This window comes from Solanum dulcamara, chromosome 1 (assembly GCF_947179165.1).
Source record: "Solanum dulcamara chromosome 1, daSolDulc1.2, whole genome shotgun sequence".
NCBI classification, from domain to species: domain Eukaryota; kingdom Viridiplantae; phylum Streptophyta; class Magnoliopsida; order Solanales; family Solanaceae; genus Solanum; species Solanum dulcamara.
Genome location: NC_077237.1, coordinates 7,742,765 through 7,755,878, shown reverse-complemented (window position 1 = coordinate 7,755,878; position 13,114 = coordinate 7,742,765). Strand labels below are relative to the sequence as shown.

Here is a 13,114-nt window from a genome sequence, read left to right as displayed (position 1 = left end):
ACAACAGGATGGATTTTATGATATGGTCAGTCAATGGTGGCAAGGATATATGGTTAACGGCTCTCCAGATTTGATTCTCTCTCAGAAACTAAAATTCTTGAAGAAAGATCTCGCTACTTGGAACAAGGAGGTCTTTGGAAAGCTTAGTACTAGAATCAACAAAGCTATGGATGATCTTCTGACAGCAGAACAGGCAACTGAGGGAAGGGTATTGTCTCAAATTGAAAAGAACAAGATCCTACAATTAAAACTAGAGATCCAGAACCTAGCAAAAGTAGAGGAAACTTCATGGAGACAAAACTCTAGATGTTTGTGGTTGAAGGAAGAATATAGAAACACGAAGTACTTCCAAAGGCTAGCCAACTCTCACAGGAGGTACAATCACATTGACAGTTTACAGGTTGGTGATAACTTGATTGAAAGGAAAGAGCAGGTGAAAGAAGTGATTCTTGATTTCTATCAAGATTTATACGCTGAAAATGAACCTTGGAGGCCCACAGCCTCTTTTGAGGGTCTGGGTGGCCTAAGCACAGACGAAAAGAATGCTCTAGAACAAGCTTTCGAAGAAGAAAAAGGTTTTGAACGCTATCAATTCTTGTGCTCCAGATAAAAGCCCAGGGCCAAATGGTTTCTCAATGGCTTTTTACCAGAAGTGTTGGGAGTATTATCAAGCTAGATATTTTGGGTACCATCAATCACTTTCACAGTAATTGTCACATGGTGAAATCCTTCAATGATTCTTTTATTGCACTTGTCCCTAAAAAGAAAGGTGCAATAGAACTTAAAGAATTCAGACCTACTAGCCTTATTGGTAGTGTGTACAAAATCCTGGCCAAAGTACTTGCTGAAAGGCTTAAGAAGGTGATTGGTGGTCTAGTCTCTGGTTATTAGAATGCCTTTGTTCAAGGAAGGCAAATCTCTGATGAACTCTTATTGCTAATGAAGTTTTGGACTAAAAGCAGAAAAGTGGCACCTCCAGTCTTCTTTTTAAGCTTGATATAGAGAAAACTTTTGATAAGCTAAACTGGTCATTCCTTATCTCAATCCTAAGGCAAATGAGGTTTGGAGAAAGATGGATTAGATGGATCAAATACAGCTTCTCCACAGTAAAGTATTCTGTGCTGGTAAAGAGGAGTCCTGTGGGTTTGTTCTCTCCCATGAGAGGCATTAGGCAAGATGATCCCCTATCACCCTTCTTATTTATTCTGGCTATGGAGGGTTTAAGCGGGATGTTATAAAAGGCCAAACAACTACATTGGCTAAAAGGATTTATGGTGGGCAATAGTTCTGGTCTAACAGTTTCTATATCACATCTCTTATTTGCTGACGACACACTGATCTTCTGTGAAGCTGAGAAATCCCAAGTGCAGCATCTTAACCTCACTCTTATGCTTTTTGAAGCCATGTCAGGACTCCACATTAACATGTCTAAAAGTATTATCTACCCTGTTAATGAGGTCCCTGACTTGGAGAATTTGGCAGACATCATGTGTTGCTCAATTGGTTCTTTTCCCACAACCTATTTGGGGTTACCACTGGGTGCTAATTACAAATCAGTTGGGGCTTGGAGTTCTATTGTGGAGAAGTGTGAAAGAAGATTGGCTTCCTGGCAGCAACAATACCTCTCACTAAGGGGCAGGTTAACACTCATCAATAGTGTCTTGGATAGTATTCCCACCTATTTTATGTCCCTCTTCCCTATGCCAGCGAAGGTGCAGAAACAACTTGACAAGATTAAGAGAGACTTCCTTTGGGAAGGCAATAATGAGGACCACAAATTCCACCTAGTGAAATGGGCCAAAGTCACCATGCCAGAGCAGTTCGGAGGCTTAGGGATTAAAGACATGGCATCACATAACAAGTGTATGCATATGAAGTGGCACTGGAGGTACAATCAAGAGACAACTGATCTATGGAAGGAGGTGATCCAAGCAAAATTTAGTAGCACTCATCACTGGTGCTCTAATGAAGTCACAATCCCTTATGGCACAGGGGTCTGGAAAGCTATAAGGAAGTTGTGGGAGGTCTTCTATAGCAATGCTACTCTCAAGGTGGGAAGTGGGGAGTACATCCAGTTTTGGAAAGACACTTGGCTGGGAAACATCCCTCTTATGAATGTATTTCCAAGGATATTTCAGATAGCCTCCAATCTAGACTCAACCATCTCTCAGTGTAGGGAAGATAATGTTTGGAATGTGACTGAGGAGAAATCTAAATGACTGGGAATTGGGAGAATTTATGGCCCTCATGGCCACCATTCATACCAGCTCAGTCCACAGCCAAAGCAGGGATAAACTCACTTGGGGAAGTAACAGGGATGACTCCTATTCGGTCAAAGAAGGTTACTTGCATCTAAGCTCAAGGAAGTCACTTATTGATCTATGGCCCTGGAAACTTATCTGGAGAACTAAGATGCCTCCAAAAGTCATCTGTTTCAGCTGGGTTAGTCTTCATGGTTCTTGCTTAACTCAAGATAATCTTATGAGGAGGAAGCTCTACTAGCCAACAGATGCTACATGTGCTTGCTCTACCCAGAAAATCTATCAATCACCTGTTTCTTCATTGCACTGTTGCCACAAACCTTTGGAACATGTTCTTTTCTCTCTTTGGACTAACTTGGACCATGCCAGGCTCTTTGAGAGAGGCTTTTGTGTGTTGGAGCTCCTCGAAAGTTGGGAAGTTCATCAAAAAGATTTGGTCTTTGGTTCCTGCTTGTATTTTGTGGTGCTTATGGATAGAGAGGAACAAAAGGTGTTTTGATGGCATCCCAACTCCCATTTCCTCTCTTAAGGCTAGATGTTTGATTAGTCTTTTTAGTTGTGTCAACCACTCCTCTGTAATTACTGTCGAATCTTTCCTAGAATTTATCAGCTCCAAAGATATATGTTGATAGTTGTGATAGCTGTTTTTTGTCTTTCTGGGAGCTGATAATCTCTTTGTAATGCTTGCATCTTCTTGATGCTTTTTGTTAATGACATCCTTCTTATTTCATCAAAAAAAAAGAGTGCCGCTTTTGGGACTTGAATCTGCAGTGGCAGTGAGACTCTTCAAAAAGGCGACTTAGAGCAATTGAGCTAATGCTGCCGTTAAATATAGAACAAGATTCATTCATTTGATAGGAGGGGAAAAGAAAGTAAGAAACACAAAACACTTATTAGGCGTGGATGAAGTGGAGGCTCGCCTCTGGAGTTTTGTGTGATAAAAAAGGTACCACCGAAACTCAAAGGTAAGTTTTATAGAGTGGTCATTAAACCGACTTTGTTGTATGGGGTAGAGTGTTAGCCAGTCAAAAACTCTCATGTCCAAAAGATGCATGTTGCGGAGATGAGGATGCTGAGGTGGATGTGTGGTCATACTAAGAGCAATAAGATTAGAAATGAGGCTATTTGTAATAAGGTGGGAGTGGCCTCCGTGGTGGACAAGATGAGGGAAGCGAGACAGAGATAGTTTGGACATGTGAAAAGGAGATGCATAAATAGTTTGGACATGTGACGAGGAGGTGCATAAATGCACCTGTGAGGAGGTACGAGAGGTTGGTTATACAGGGTACGAGAGACAGGTAGGCCGAAGAAGTATTGGGAAAAAGTGATAAGACAGGATATGACCCAGCTTCAAGTTATAAAGGACATGACCCTACATAGGAGGGTGTGGAGGATAAGTATTAGGGTAGAAGGTTAGTGTAATGTTGTCTTGCTTAGGGTGGTTGGTGTTTATCATTGCCACTATACTAGTATTATTGTAGTTCTTGATTTTTGATATTTCGATTATCGCACTATTTTGTTGTTACTATATTTTCGCCATTGTCTCCGTCTTCTTTGTAACTAGATTTGTTGCACTTAAGTCGAGGGTCTTTCGAAAACAACATCTCTACCTCCACGATGTGGTAAGGTCTGCACTAGGGATGGCAAAATCAAACCCAACCGCCCAACCCGTTTAAGTTTGGGTGTGTTATTAACCCACCCATTTATTAGGTTAACCCATTTCAAACCATTAAAAATTGAGTTGATATGTAACCCAAATAGACTCGAGAAATCTTGTCAAAATAATTTTAAAAAACTTTTTTTTTAATTTGATATGTTATATATAGTCATAATAAAGAAAAGAATAATTTTATTATATACTAAAAGATTGTAAAAGAACAAATAAAATAAGTAAAACTTAGTAAAAATTGAGTTGGGTTGGGTCTTGACCATACTATAACCCATTACCCAACCCTTTTTGACCCAAGCAAATTTGGGTTGGGTTGGGTCTTGACCCATTATGACCCGCTCAAATTTGACCCAACCCACCCAATTGCCACCCCTAGTCTACGTACATTTTACCCTCCCTAAACCTCACTTGTGGGATTTCACTGGGTATGTTGTTGTTGTTGTTTTGTTGCCTTTTTATTATTTTGTTAGTAACAGTATTTAGTATCTTTTTGTCTCTCCATATACATTTCACTTCAAGTACCAGTTATATCCTTCATTTTGTGGCTCAAAGTAATGGCACAAATTTAATATCCAACCAACTCTGCAAACCATCATCCAAAACTCAGTGAAGGGATTTACCTGTAAACCATATTTTTCTGCATGGTATTTATTGTCACCCTCAAGGCGTTCAACTTCAACATACTTGTCAAAAGAAGCATAGACATCACGACACCCTTTGACGTCAAGCTGCAAATCTGTCAAATGAGACATGATTGCACGTTGAAACTGACAATGAGGCATTCCGCATTTAACAAGAAAAAACATGAAAAATTAAATATTGGTTCCATACATACCATAAAAAGATTCTTTTCTTGTTGACCTGTAGTCCACATTGATACATTCAATATAATTCATATGATGCCCCTCAAACAGTTGTTGTATTGTTCCCTCTACAACAGTTCCCTGAGCCAAAGAAACACATATAATCATAAAATATAGTCACAAATCTAAATAAGCATGCCATCTACGGAACTAATTGTTTTAGGTTCACGTGTTACACAATTACAAATTACCTTCATTTTATCTTCAAGTTTTTCACAAAGAACCCTGTTAAGTTCTTGTACATCATGCTGCATGAAAGACTCATTTGAGTCCCATCCAAAGGACTTTGTCAACTCTTTTGTTGCTACACTAATGTCACTGTACTGTAGCTTATAGAACAAACTCTGCAAAGCCAAAGGGATGCTCCCAGATGGATTGTCATTCTCAGTTGTTGGCATATGATACACAGCCTGAAACACGTGTGAATTAGTCACATACGGGAAAATAATAACAAAGAAATTACTTGTGTTTTTCAAGGCTGACCTTTCTAAAGTAAGAAATATGATACAAAGTTTGGAGGAGAGAGTTCATATAACAAGTGGCTCCCTGATTCTTAAGGCCAACACAACCAGTCTCCTTCTTAGAGTCATGGGACCAGTAATCAGCGACCCTACGAACAGAAACATCAGCTTCAACTATGACTGTATCATCCATAATATAACCTCTGCTAGGATCATATAATTCACTAAGAGGCATGAAGGATGTGAAACCCCAGTCACTCTCTCTTGCATTAAACTGGTGCTGAGTATCTGCCATAACAATCATTTTTTGAAGTAAGTTTCATAGATCGCCCCAAGAAGGCGTCAATATGTACAGCAAATGTCTGCCATAAGAATCATAACATCAACTAAATTGTCCAGTCTACTTAGCAAATCATAATAATACTTGGCACAAATTAGAACCATCAAAAGGGAGAGAACACCAAAATAAGCATCTGTAAGGAATAAAAAGATGAAGAGCCATAAATTAGAGAATGCTCGGTCTCGCAGTAGCTTATCTGAAAATAAAAATAGAGGAGATTAAAGATACTCTCAAGATAAGATGCCAGTAGAACTAAGATTATCCTTCCATGTATCCCCCAATCAAGCTTTCATTCTATCTTTCCGATGCAAAGGTATGTCAATCCTGGCATCATCTACTTTTCTCTAATAAGCTGCTTCAAAATCCTTAAGTAGAGCTTTAAAGCTTCATTTCGAAGCTCGACAAACCTTTATAGCATTTATTCAACTTCAGCAAACATCACAGGCTTAAAATAAATTCAAGAATATTTCCAGTCAGATCATAGGTATTTCCCCCGAAAAAAAGAAAAACATAGACCATCTACATTATTCCTGCAGTCAATCAAACGACAGTGGCAGTTTCAAGCATAAGGGGATATTTCCTTATCAAAAAAAGTTAAGGGGATATTTAATCTGCTTTCCTGAAATGAATGAAAACTCAGATAATCAACTAAATTTGTCTGCACAAGCATGTACATCAGGCAGAAAACTGGAATAACACAGAAAATAGGTAAATTATAGAATATAATCATTTTGCTTATATTTTATTGATAAAAGTAGTACTATATTAGTTTCAGCAAGAAGTGTTGTAGAGATAATTACGGACACAAATGTACAGGTCAGTTTACAAATAAACAGTTTAGAATTAGCATAGCCCAAATAGTTAACATCTGGAATAGCCAAATTGTTGAAAAGAAGTGTAGTCTCTTTCAATGTTGGTACCTTTTAACTTTTTCAGTTTTACTTTTGCATTTTCCAAGGCTGTACACACCTATTCCTCATGCAATTCAAATACTATTTTTTGTTCTTTACTCTGTTTAACACCTTACATACAATTTTATACATAAATATACATTGATCATATACAGTGTAGTATAAACATATGTAAGTATCACTCCATCTGTTTCAATTTGTTTGTCCGATTTTGACTTGCCACAAAGTTAAGTAAAAAGGATTTTTGAATCTTGTGGTCGGACCCTTCATGATTTAAATTTTAAGAGTCGAGGGTACAGATCCAGGAACAAATACAAGTGCAGGGATTCAACTAAAAAATAATTAAAATATCTAAAATTAGAGTTATGTGTCTAAATTATGAGACATTATGTGGAAAACTTACCAGGTTAATCAAGAGGAGAACCCCTTAAAGAGATAAAAGGAAAAGTACCAACATAGAAATTCCATTTTCTTCAACTTCACCTGAACTTTTGTTTTGATTACAATTATTGTATCTGCCCTAAATTTCTCTGTCGATTTTGGTCAATATACCCAAAATTGTTTGACCAAATACAGATTGGATCCCACACCCACACCATGTCATGTCGACATGGGTGTGGCACTAAAAGTGAAAGTCCAAGCAACTTAGCTTAAACATGTCATGTGGAAAGTTAGAATTAAAGAGATGTCAGAAAAAGAAAGAAGCATTCTTTTTTAAACGGACTAAAAAGAAAAGACAAACCTATTGAAACAAAGGGAGTATATAACAATGTATAATCATTAAACTTTGGTAAACTTAAAAAGAAACATGCATTGGGTTGAACATAAATTTCCATGTCCTGATGCATGAATGTTTGCCTGAGATCTCCAGACTCTAATTCCTATAGAACATTTTTCACCCCCCAATGCATCGGGTTTTAAGATAAACACCCTCTATTCCAATTTACATACCTTTCGGAAGCATTTTTCCCCTTTTAATACAATAGAATTTTGTTGATGTTAGCACAAATCAATATTTGGGGTTTGATCGTAGTATTATTTCGAGCTTGTGGTTGAAAATTTAACACTTATGAATAATTGAGTATAGAGAGAGAAGGCGGAGATATAGAGAGAAGAGTGAATCAAAAAGCAATCACACGTGAGAAGAAGAGGGGGCGGAGAAAGATAAGAAAAATAGGGTTTTAATTAGGCTGAAAAAAGATTTCAAAACTTACACAAATTGGGGTAGAACTGGTACAAATAAGGAAGTTGGGACATTTTTGGTAGACTAGATGACTTAAATGTTTTGGGCCGTAATTATCTTTAATTACGGGAGGTGGAGGTATACATTATGAGTTATAGACTATAATTATTTAATGCAAAACTTACCTCTAAATATAAGAAGAATCATAGCTTTTTGTACTAGTGAAAGACCCAAATCCTTATTGTTTCTACTTTTATTTTTTAGGGTGAGTAAAATAAATTTCAGTACTTGCACCAAGAAGGTGCTACATGCATAATTCTTGCTAACTATAAGCCTAAACAAAGGAACAATGATTCCTTGAGCTAACACAGAGAACTGTTCAGAGCATCAAATAAGAAATTGCAGAATGAACAATGTCAAGTGAAAAAAATAATAATAAGATTGCACATAAATAAGGAGTGTCTTTTTGTGCACCACAAGATAAATATATTTGGAAACTCTATTAAATGAATGATTAAGAAAATCTAGTCAAGATCCTAAAATGACTAACACGGGGTGGACTAATGAATATAAATTGTAAGAACTAATGAATCACTGTTTCATCAATATCATCCCTACGAAGTTCCATGGTCCAATATTAAATAGACCTTTCTAAGAAATACCAGAAGTGCAGGTTTCGGTGATAAAGGTGAACCTGCTATGTTTTCCGCCAATAAGATGTAGCACACTTACAATTAGCATTCACACATGCCTATACCAACATGACAGCTCAAGCAGCCTCTCTTTCCCTTCACTTATTATTGTTGAAAGTGCATTTCAAAATATATATTTCTAACCAGTACAGAAAAATTTCAGGCCTCCACATCAACTAGGGTAAAAGTTTCATTTACCCAGCTGTATATCTTGGCATGCCTTTGGAAGCTAAGAGAAAATCAAAGGGTATTTGGAATACTGTTCGGGAGAAATGTGAGAAGAAGCTTGTCAACTGGAAAAGCCAATATTTATCCTTGGGTGGTAGAGTCACACTCATCAATAGTGTCTTAGATGTCTTACCTACTTACATGATGTCTGCGTTTCCTATGCGAGCCAATGTAATGGACAGAAAAAAAAAATATTAGAAGAAACTTTCTATGGGAAGTGAATTGTGATCCAAACAGCGACAAGATCCATCTGGTAAAATGGGACAACGTCATAGCCAGCAAGAAAAATGGGGGTCTCGGGATAAGGAATTTGAAGTTGCAAAATCACAACCTTTTAATGAAATGGCTATGGAGATTTGCTTCTCAAGAGCCTCATTATGGAAAGAAACAATAAATATTATGGAAAGAAACAATAAATACAAGGTATGGAATGGAGGATTTTTGGACTAGCAAGGAAGCACTACCTCCTTATGGAACTGGGGTCTGTAGGTCCATTAGGAATTTGTGGCCGAAACTCATTAACTCCTCTAAAATAAAGATACGCAATGGTGGGAAGACTTTCTATTGAGAAGATTGTTGGGTGGGCAAGAAACTTCAAAACCAGTTTCCCTAACCTATTCATTTTAAGTCTTCAAAGGATGGCCACAGTTAAAGAGCTGAGAGATAACTTGGGATGGAACACCTCAGATTTAGGAGGCCTTCAAATGATTTGGAGGTGAGCAGGTTGACAGATTTTCATAACATTCTAGAACAGTGCAAGGATTTCAACACAAGTGAGGACAACTTAGTATGGATTCCAGATAAACAGGGCAGATTTTCAGTTGGATCAGCTTACAGGTGCTTCCAGAGATCACATATACAACAAGGTTGTTGGCCATGGAAGATGATATGGAAAGTCAAGATTCCATACAAGATAGCTTGCTTCACATGGTTGTAGGCCAAACACGCTGCTCTGACTCAAGATAACCTAATGAAAAAGGGGTTTTCAACTATGCTCCAGAATTTTTTTTGTGAAAGTGAGGCAGAGATAATAAATCCTCTCTTTCTACATACTCCGAAATTGTGGCAGATTTTCATCAACCTAAGGAGCATTAGTTGGTCTATGCCAAGAAACACAAAGTAAGCTTTGGCTTGCTGGAATAGGGATGGAAATCAGTTGGGTCACAGGGAGAGATGGAAGATTGTCCCAGCTTGTAGATGGTGAACTATCCGGAAGAAGAGGAACCAGAGGTGTTTTGAAGACAAAAGTTGCTCCCTACAGAAATTGAAGATGAATTGTCCGGTTCTTTTCTACTTTTGGTGTAAACAAGAGTATCCTCAAGAAGAAGAGGATATTCCTAGCATTTTAGATTACTTATGAGATCATAGGAGGTTGTTAGTACCAATGTAGATCATATATGTTACCTTTCTCAAAAGAAAAAAAAACATTCCAAAAGACAGCACTAAGAAGAGACTGAAATATGTACATCCAAATTGAAAGAGGAGTTCCATTAATCTTGTATGGAACTAATGACATCTGTCAAATTTTCAGCCTCATATACATTTTCCATTCTACATCAAAAACTAAGCCTTTAAGCTTGATCTGGTACACTCGACTTTTCCCTCAAAACATATTGATTTCTCTCTTTCCACAATGTCCACCAAATAGAAGCTGGTAGAGTGTCCCAGATTCTTCTCTGCTCTTCGTTAAACCCTTTCTTGTGCCAGCAGCACAATTAGTTGATAATAGAAGTCCTAATTCACCCGATTTATGGAATTCATTAGCTTCTAATTAAGATAACTACATGTTGGAATGAAAGGAACCGTACATGTTTTGATGGGATTTCTACTTCTAATAGTGATCTTACGTCTAAGTGCTTACTGAATTTATTTTGGCTGGGCAATGCGGCTCCTGTAACTAGTTGTGAACGTGTTTTTGATAGTGTTTTCTCCTTAGTTGTAGATGTAGATTAAGCTAACTTTTGTAATTGAGCAAACTCCTTGTTATTCCCCTTATTAATGCCTTTAATGAAACTCTTCTTACTTCATCAAAAAAAAAAAACTACAAGTTGTGTGAACATTCATTACACTCGGTTCTTTATGATCAAAAAGCTAACAGTTATGCAAGTGACACCGCCTGAAATAAGTAAGACCTGGAGAATGTACTATTTCACAATATCTTTCCAACTAACGAGCAATGTCTCAAAGGCTCAAACACATCATTTATTCAACCAACAGTCAATCTTCTCTCGGCAGTTAAATTTTCACAAATTCATGTCTCTTATTCAATAAACAAGATTTCTGTTCATGTCTCTTATTCAATAAACAAGAATTCTCACCTTTTCTCACAGTAAACTTGTTATGAACTTGGTTGAGCACAGCTAAGCTAAAATGAGCATATCTACTCCATCCATAAGGCAATGACGGTGAATCTGCAACATCCAAATACAATGACAATTGGTCCGCATTGTTCCCTTTAGGGAATATCAATATCCTCCTGTCATACGTAACGCACCATTAACGACATCAAATCACCTACTTATTAAAACAATAAAACAATCATCAAAAGAATACAAAATAATACCATTTGTATCCTCCCACATTGAAAACTTCCGAGTATAGCTTCTTCACATTCAACCTCGAAAAATTCTCTATAGTCCACGCAAACCTAGCAGATGGCGGATCATCTACTTGTGGCCCCTCCACTGTACTAGCTGTATCCGCAGTCGCAACTAACAACAATTAAAAAAATAAACTTCAAAACAAAAAATCTCTAAATACACAAAACAACAAATAGACATTCAAAAACATACTAGTAGCAGAAAAAAAAAAAGTAGATTCATACAACTACAATCCAGCAGACTACAACAACATATCAGTGTATAGAACTATAGAAAAAAGGTAAAAGATTTACCTTCCATAGGCTGCGGACCTTCCACAGGAAAATCTGAATTAGGAACAAGCATCTCCTCGTCTTCCGGCTGCCACAAAGCAAAAACAAAACAAGATATTCGATCTCAAGTTACTATCCACTTCCGATTAACCTAATCCCTAGAATTTCGCCATTGCCGCATTCAAATCAAAACATTTACATAAAACTTCACTCCTACATCGCTTTTTGATAAAAATTCACCACTTATCCAATCCTATAACTATACGAAGCTCCTTCTCAACAAAAAAATAAAACTCGACGAATTGTGCTGTAAAGAGAAGTGCAGAACAGGCGGGAGAGATTACGTACTTCAACTGGAGGAGGAGTCATGAGAGTCATTGCCGGAAAACGGTAGACCGGAAAATCAGCGAATCGGCGACGAAGAATTCGGCGAAGAAGAATGCAACGTAGAAACGATCGAATCGATCCAAGGACTTTCTCTTCAGTTAGAGTCCTTGGGCTAGGCGACGAACAAAAAAAATTTAGTAATCGTGAAACAAGGAAAATAAATTAAAAGAAGGATTTAAAATTGATAAAGGGTAGTTTGGGAATTTAACCGATATTTTATTATTCTTATCTCCTTTTTGGATTTTAAAAATTTTATGTAAAAATAATTATATTATGAATAATCTACAAAATTAATTCTACCCAACTTATGTATCTTTTGAGATTTACTTACCTTATAAATATTTATAATGTGATTTATTTTGTTGCAGGTATTATATCTTGTTCTGATTGATCATTTACCTTATTTCCAATATTAACAAACCCTTTTTGAATTTAGCTTCCAAATGATAGTACTCACTTGCAAAATATATGAAAAAAAATAAAAAATTACGTGTAAAAATAAAGATTTTTTATAAAATGATTATGTAATTAAAAAAATGTAAATGACCTACGAAATTAATTTTTCCTCGCTTTGAGATTTATTTACCCTATAAATATTTGTAATGTGATTTATTTTTTTGTTGCATTTTAACTTGACCGTGAAATTATTTTAACAAAATGTAAAGGACCAACGAAATCAATTCTCTTTGACTTATCTGTATTTGGGAATTTACTTACTCCTTTTGTTGCGTTTTATTTGTCGTGCTGCACTTTTCGAGAGTTAATTTGACTAATTTTCAAAGTTAAATTAGATTATATTAATTCAATATTTTAAAAATAAAAATTTAGATATCTCAAAAACTTTACGGAGAGTACTATAAATTGTAAAAAAAAATTATATTAATATGATAAAAAAATATACTGTAAAATATTAGTCAAAGTTTATATTGACTCTCAAAAAAACCATGAAAACTAAAAAGAAGCGGAGGAAGTACCTAATAAATATTTGTAATGTGATTTATTTTGTTGTCTGCATTTTATCTTGTCATGGTTGATCACTTACTTTACATTCAATATTAACAAATTATTTTTGGATTTATCTTCCAAATGATAGTAGTAAGTTGCAAATTGAATATTAAAAAATAGTATTTTAAATATTTTTTATGTGTAAGAAAAAAAATATATATATATAAGAGACCATAAAAAAAATTAAAATGTAAATAACATACTAAACTAATTCCCCCCAACTTATGTGTCTTTTGGGATTT

General features: G+C 36.2%; 1 protein-coding gene across 3 annotated transcripts in view; it reads right to left on the bottom strand.

Annotated features, from left to right (window-relative positions):
• Window positions 1-12,001, bottom strand: part of LOC129900452 (ubiquitin C-terminal hydrolase 12-like) — a 31,585-nt gene extending 19,584 nt beyond the window's left edge. The window contains exons 1-8 of one of the 3 annotated variants that reach the window (XM_055975427.1): window positions 11,829-12,001; window positions 11,502-11,568; window positions 11,172-11,319; window positions 10,927-11,084; window positions 5,277-5,542; window positions 4,985-5,203; window positions 4,766-4,874; window positions 4,551-4,666 (exon numbers count right to left, since the gene is read on the bottom strand). In XM_055975427.1, the coding sequence (XP_055831402.1) occupies window positions 4,551-4,666; window positions 4,766-4,874; window positions 4,985-5,203; window positions 5,277-5,542; window positions 10,927-11,084; window positions 11,172-11,319; window positions 11,502-11,568; window positions 11,829-11,858 (1,113 nt within the window). In that variant the 5' untranslated portion in view covers window positions 11,859-12,001. The remainder of the gene's footprint in view (window positions 1-4,550; window positions 4,667-4,765; window positions 4,875-4,984; window positions 5,204-5,276; window positions 5,543-10,926; window positions 11,085-11,171; window positions 11,320-11,501; window positions 11,569-11,828) is intronic. The other 2 variants (XM_055975435.1, XM_055975443.1) reach the window with 2 other exon arrangements.
• Window positions 12,002-13,114: the final 1,113 nt, after the last annotated feature.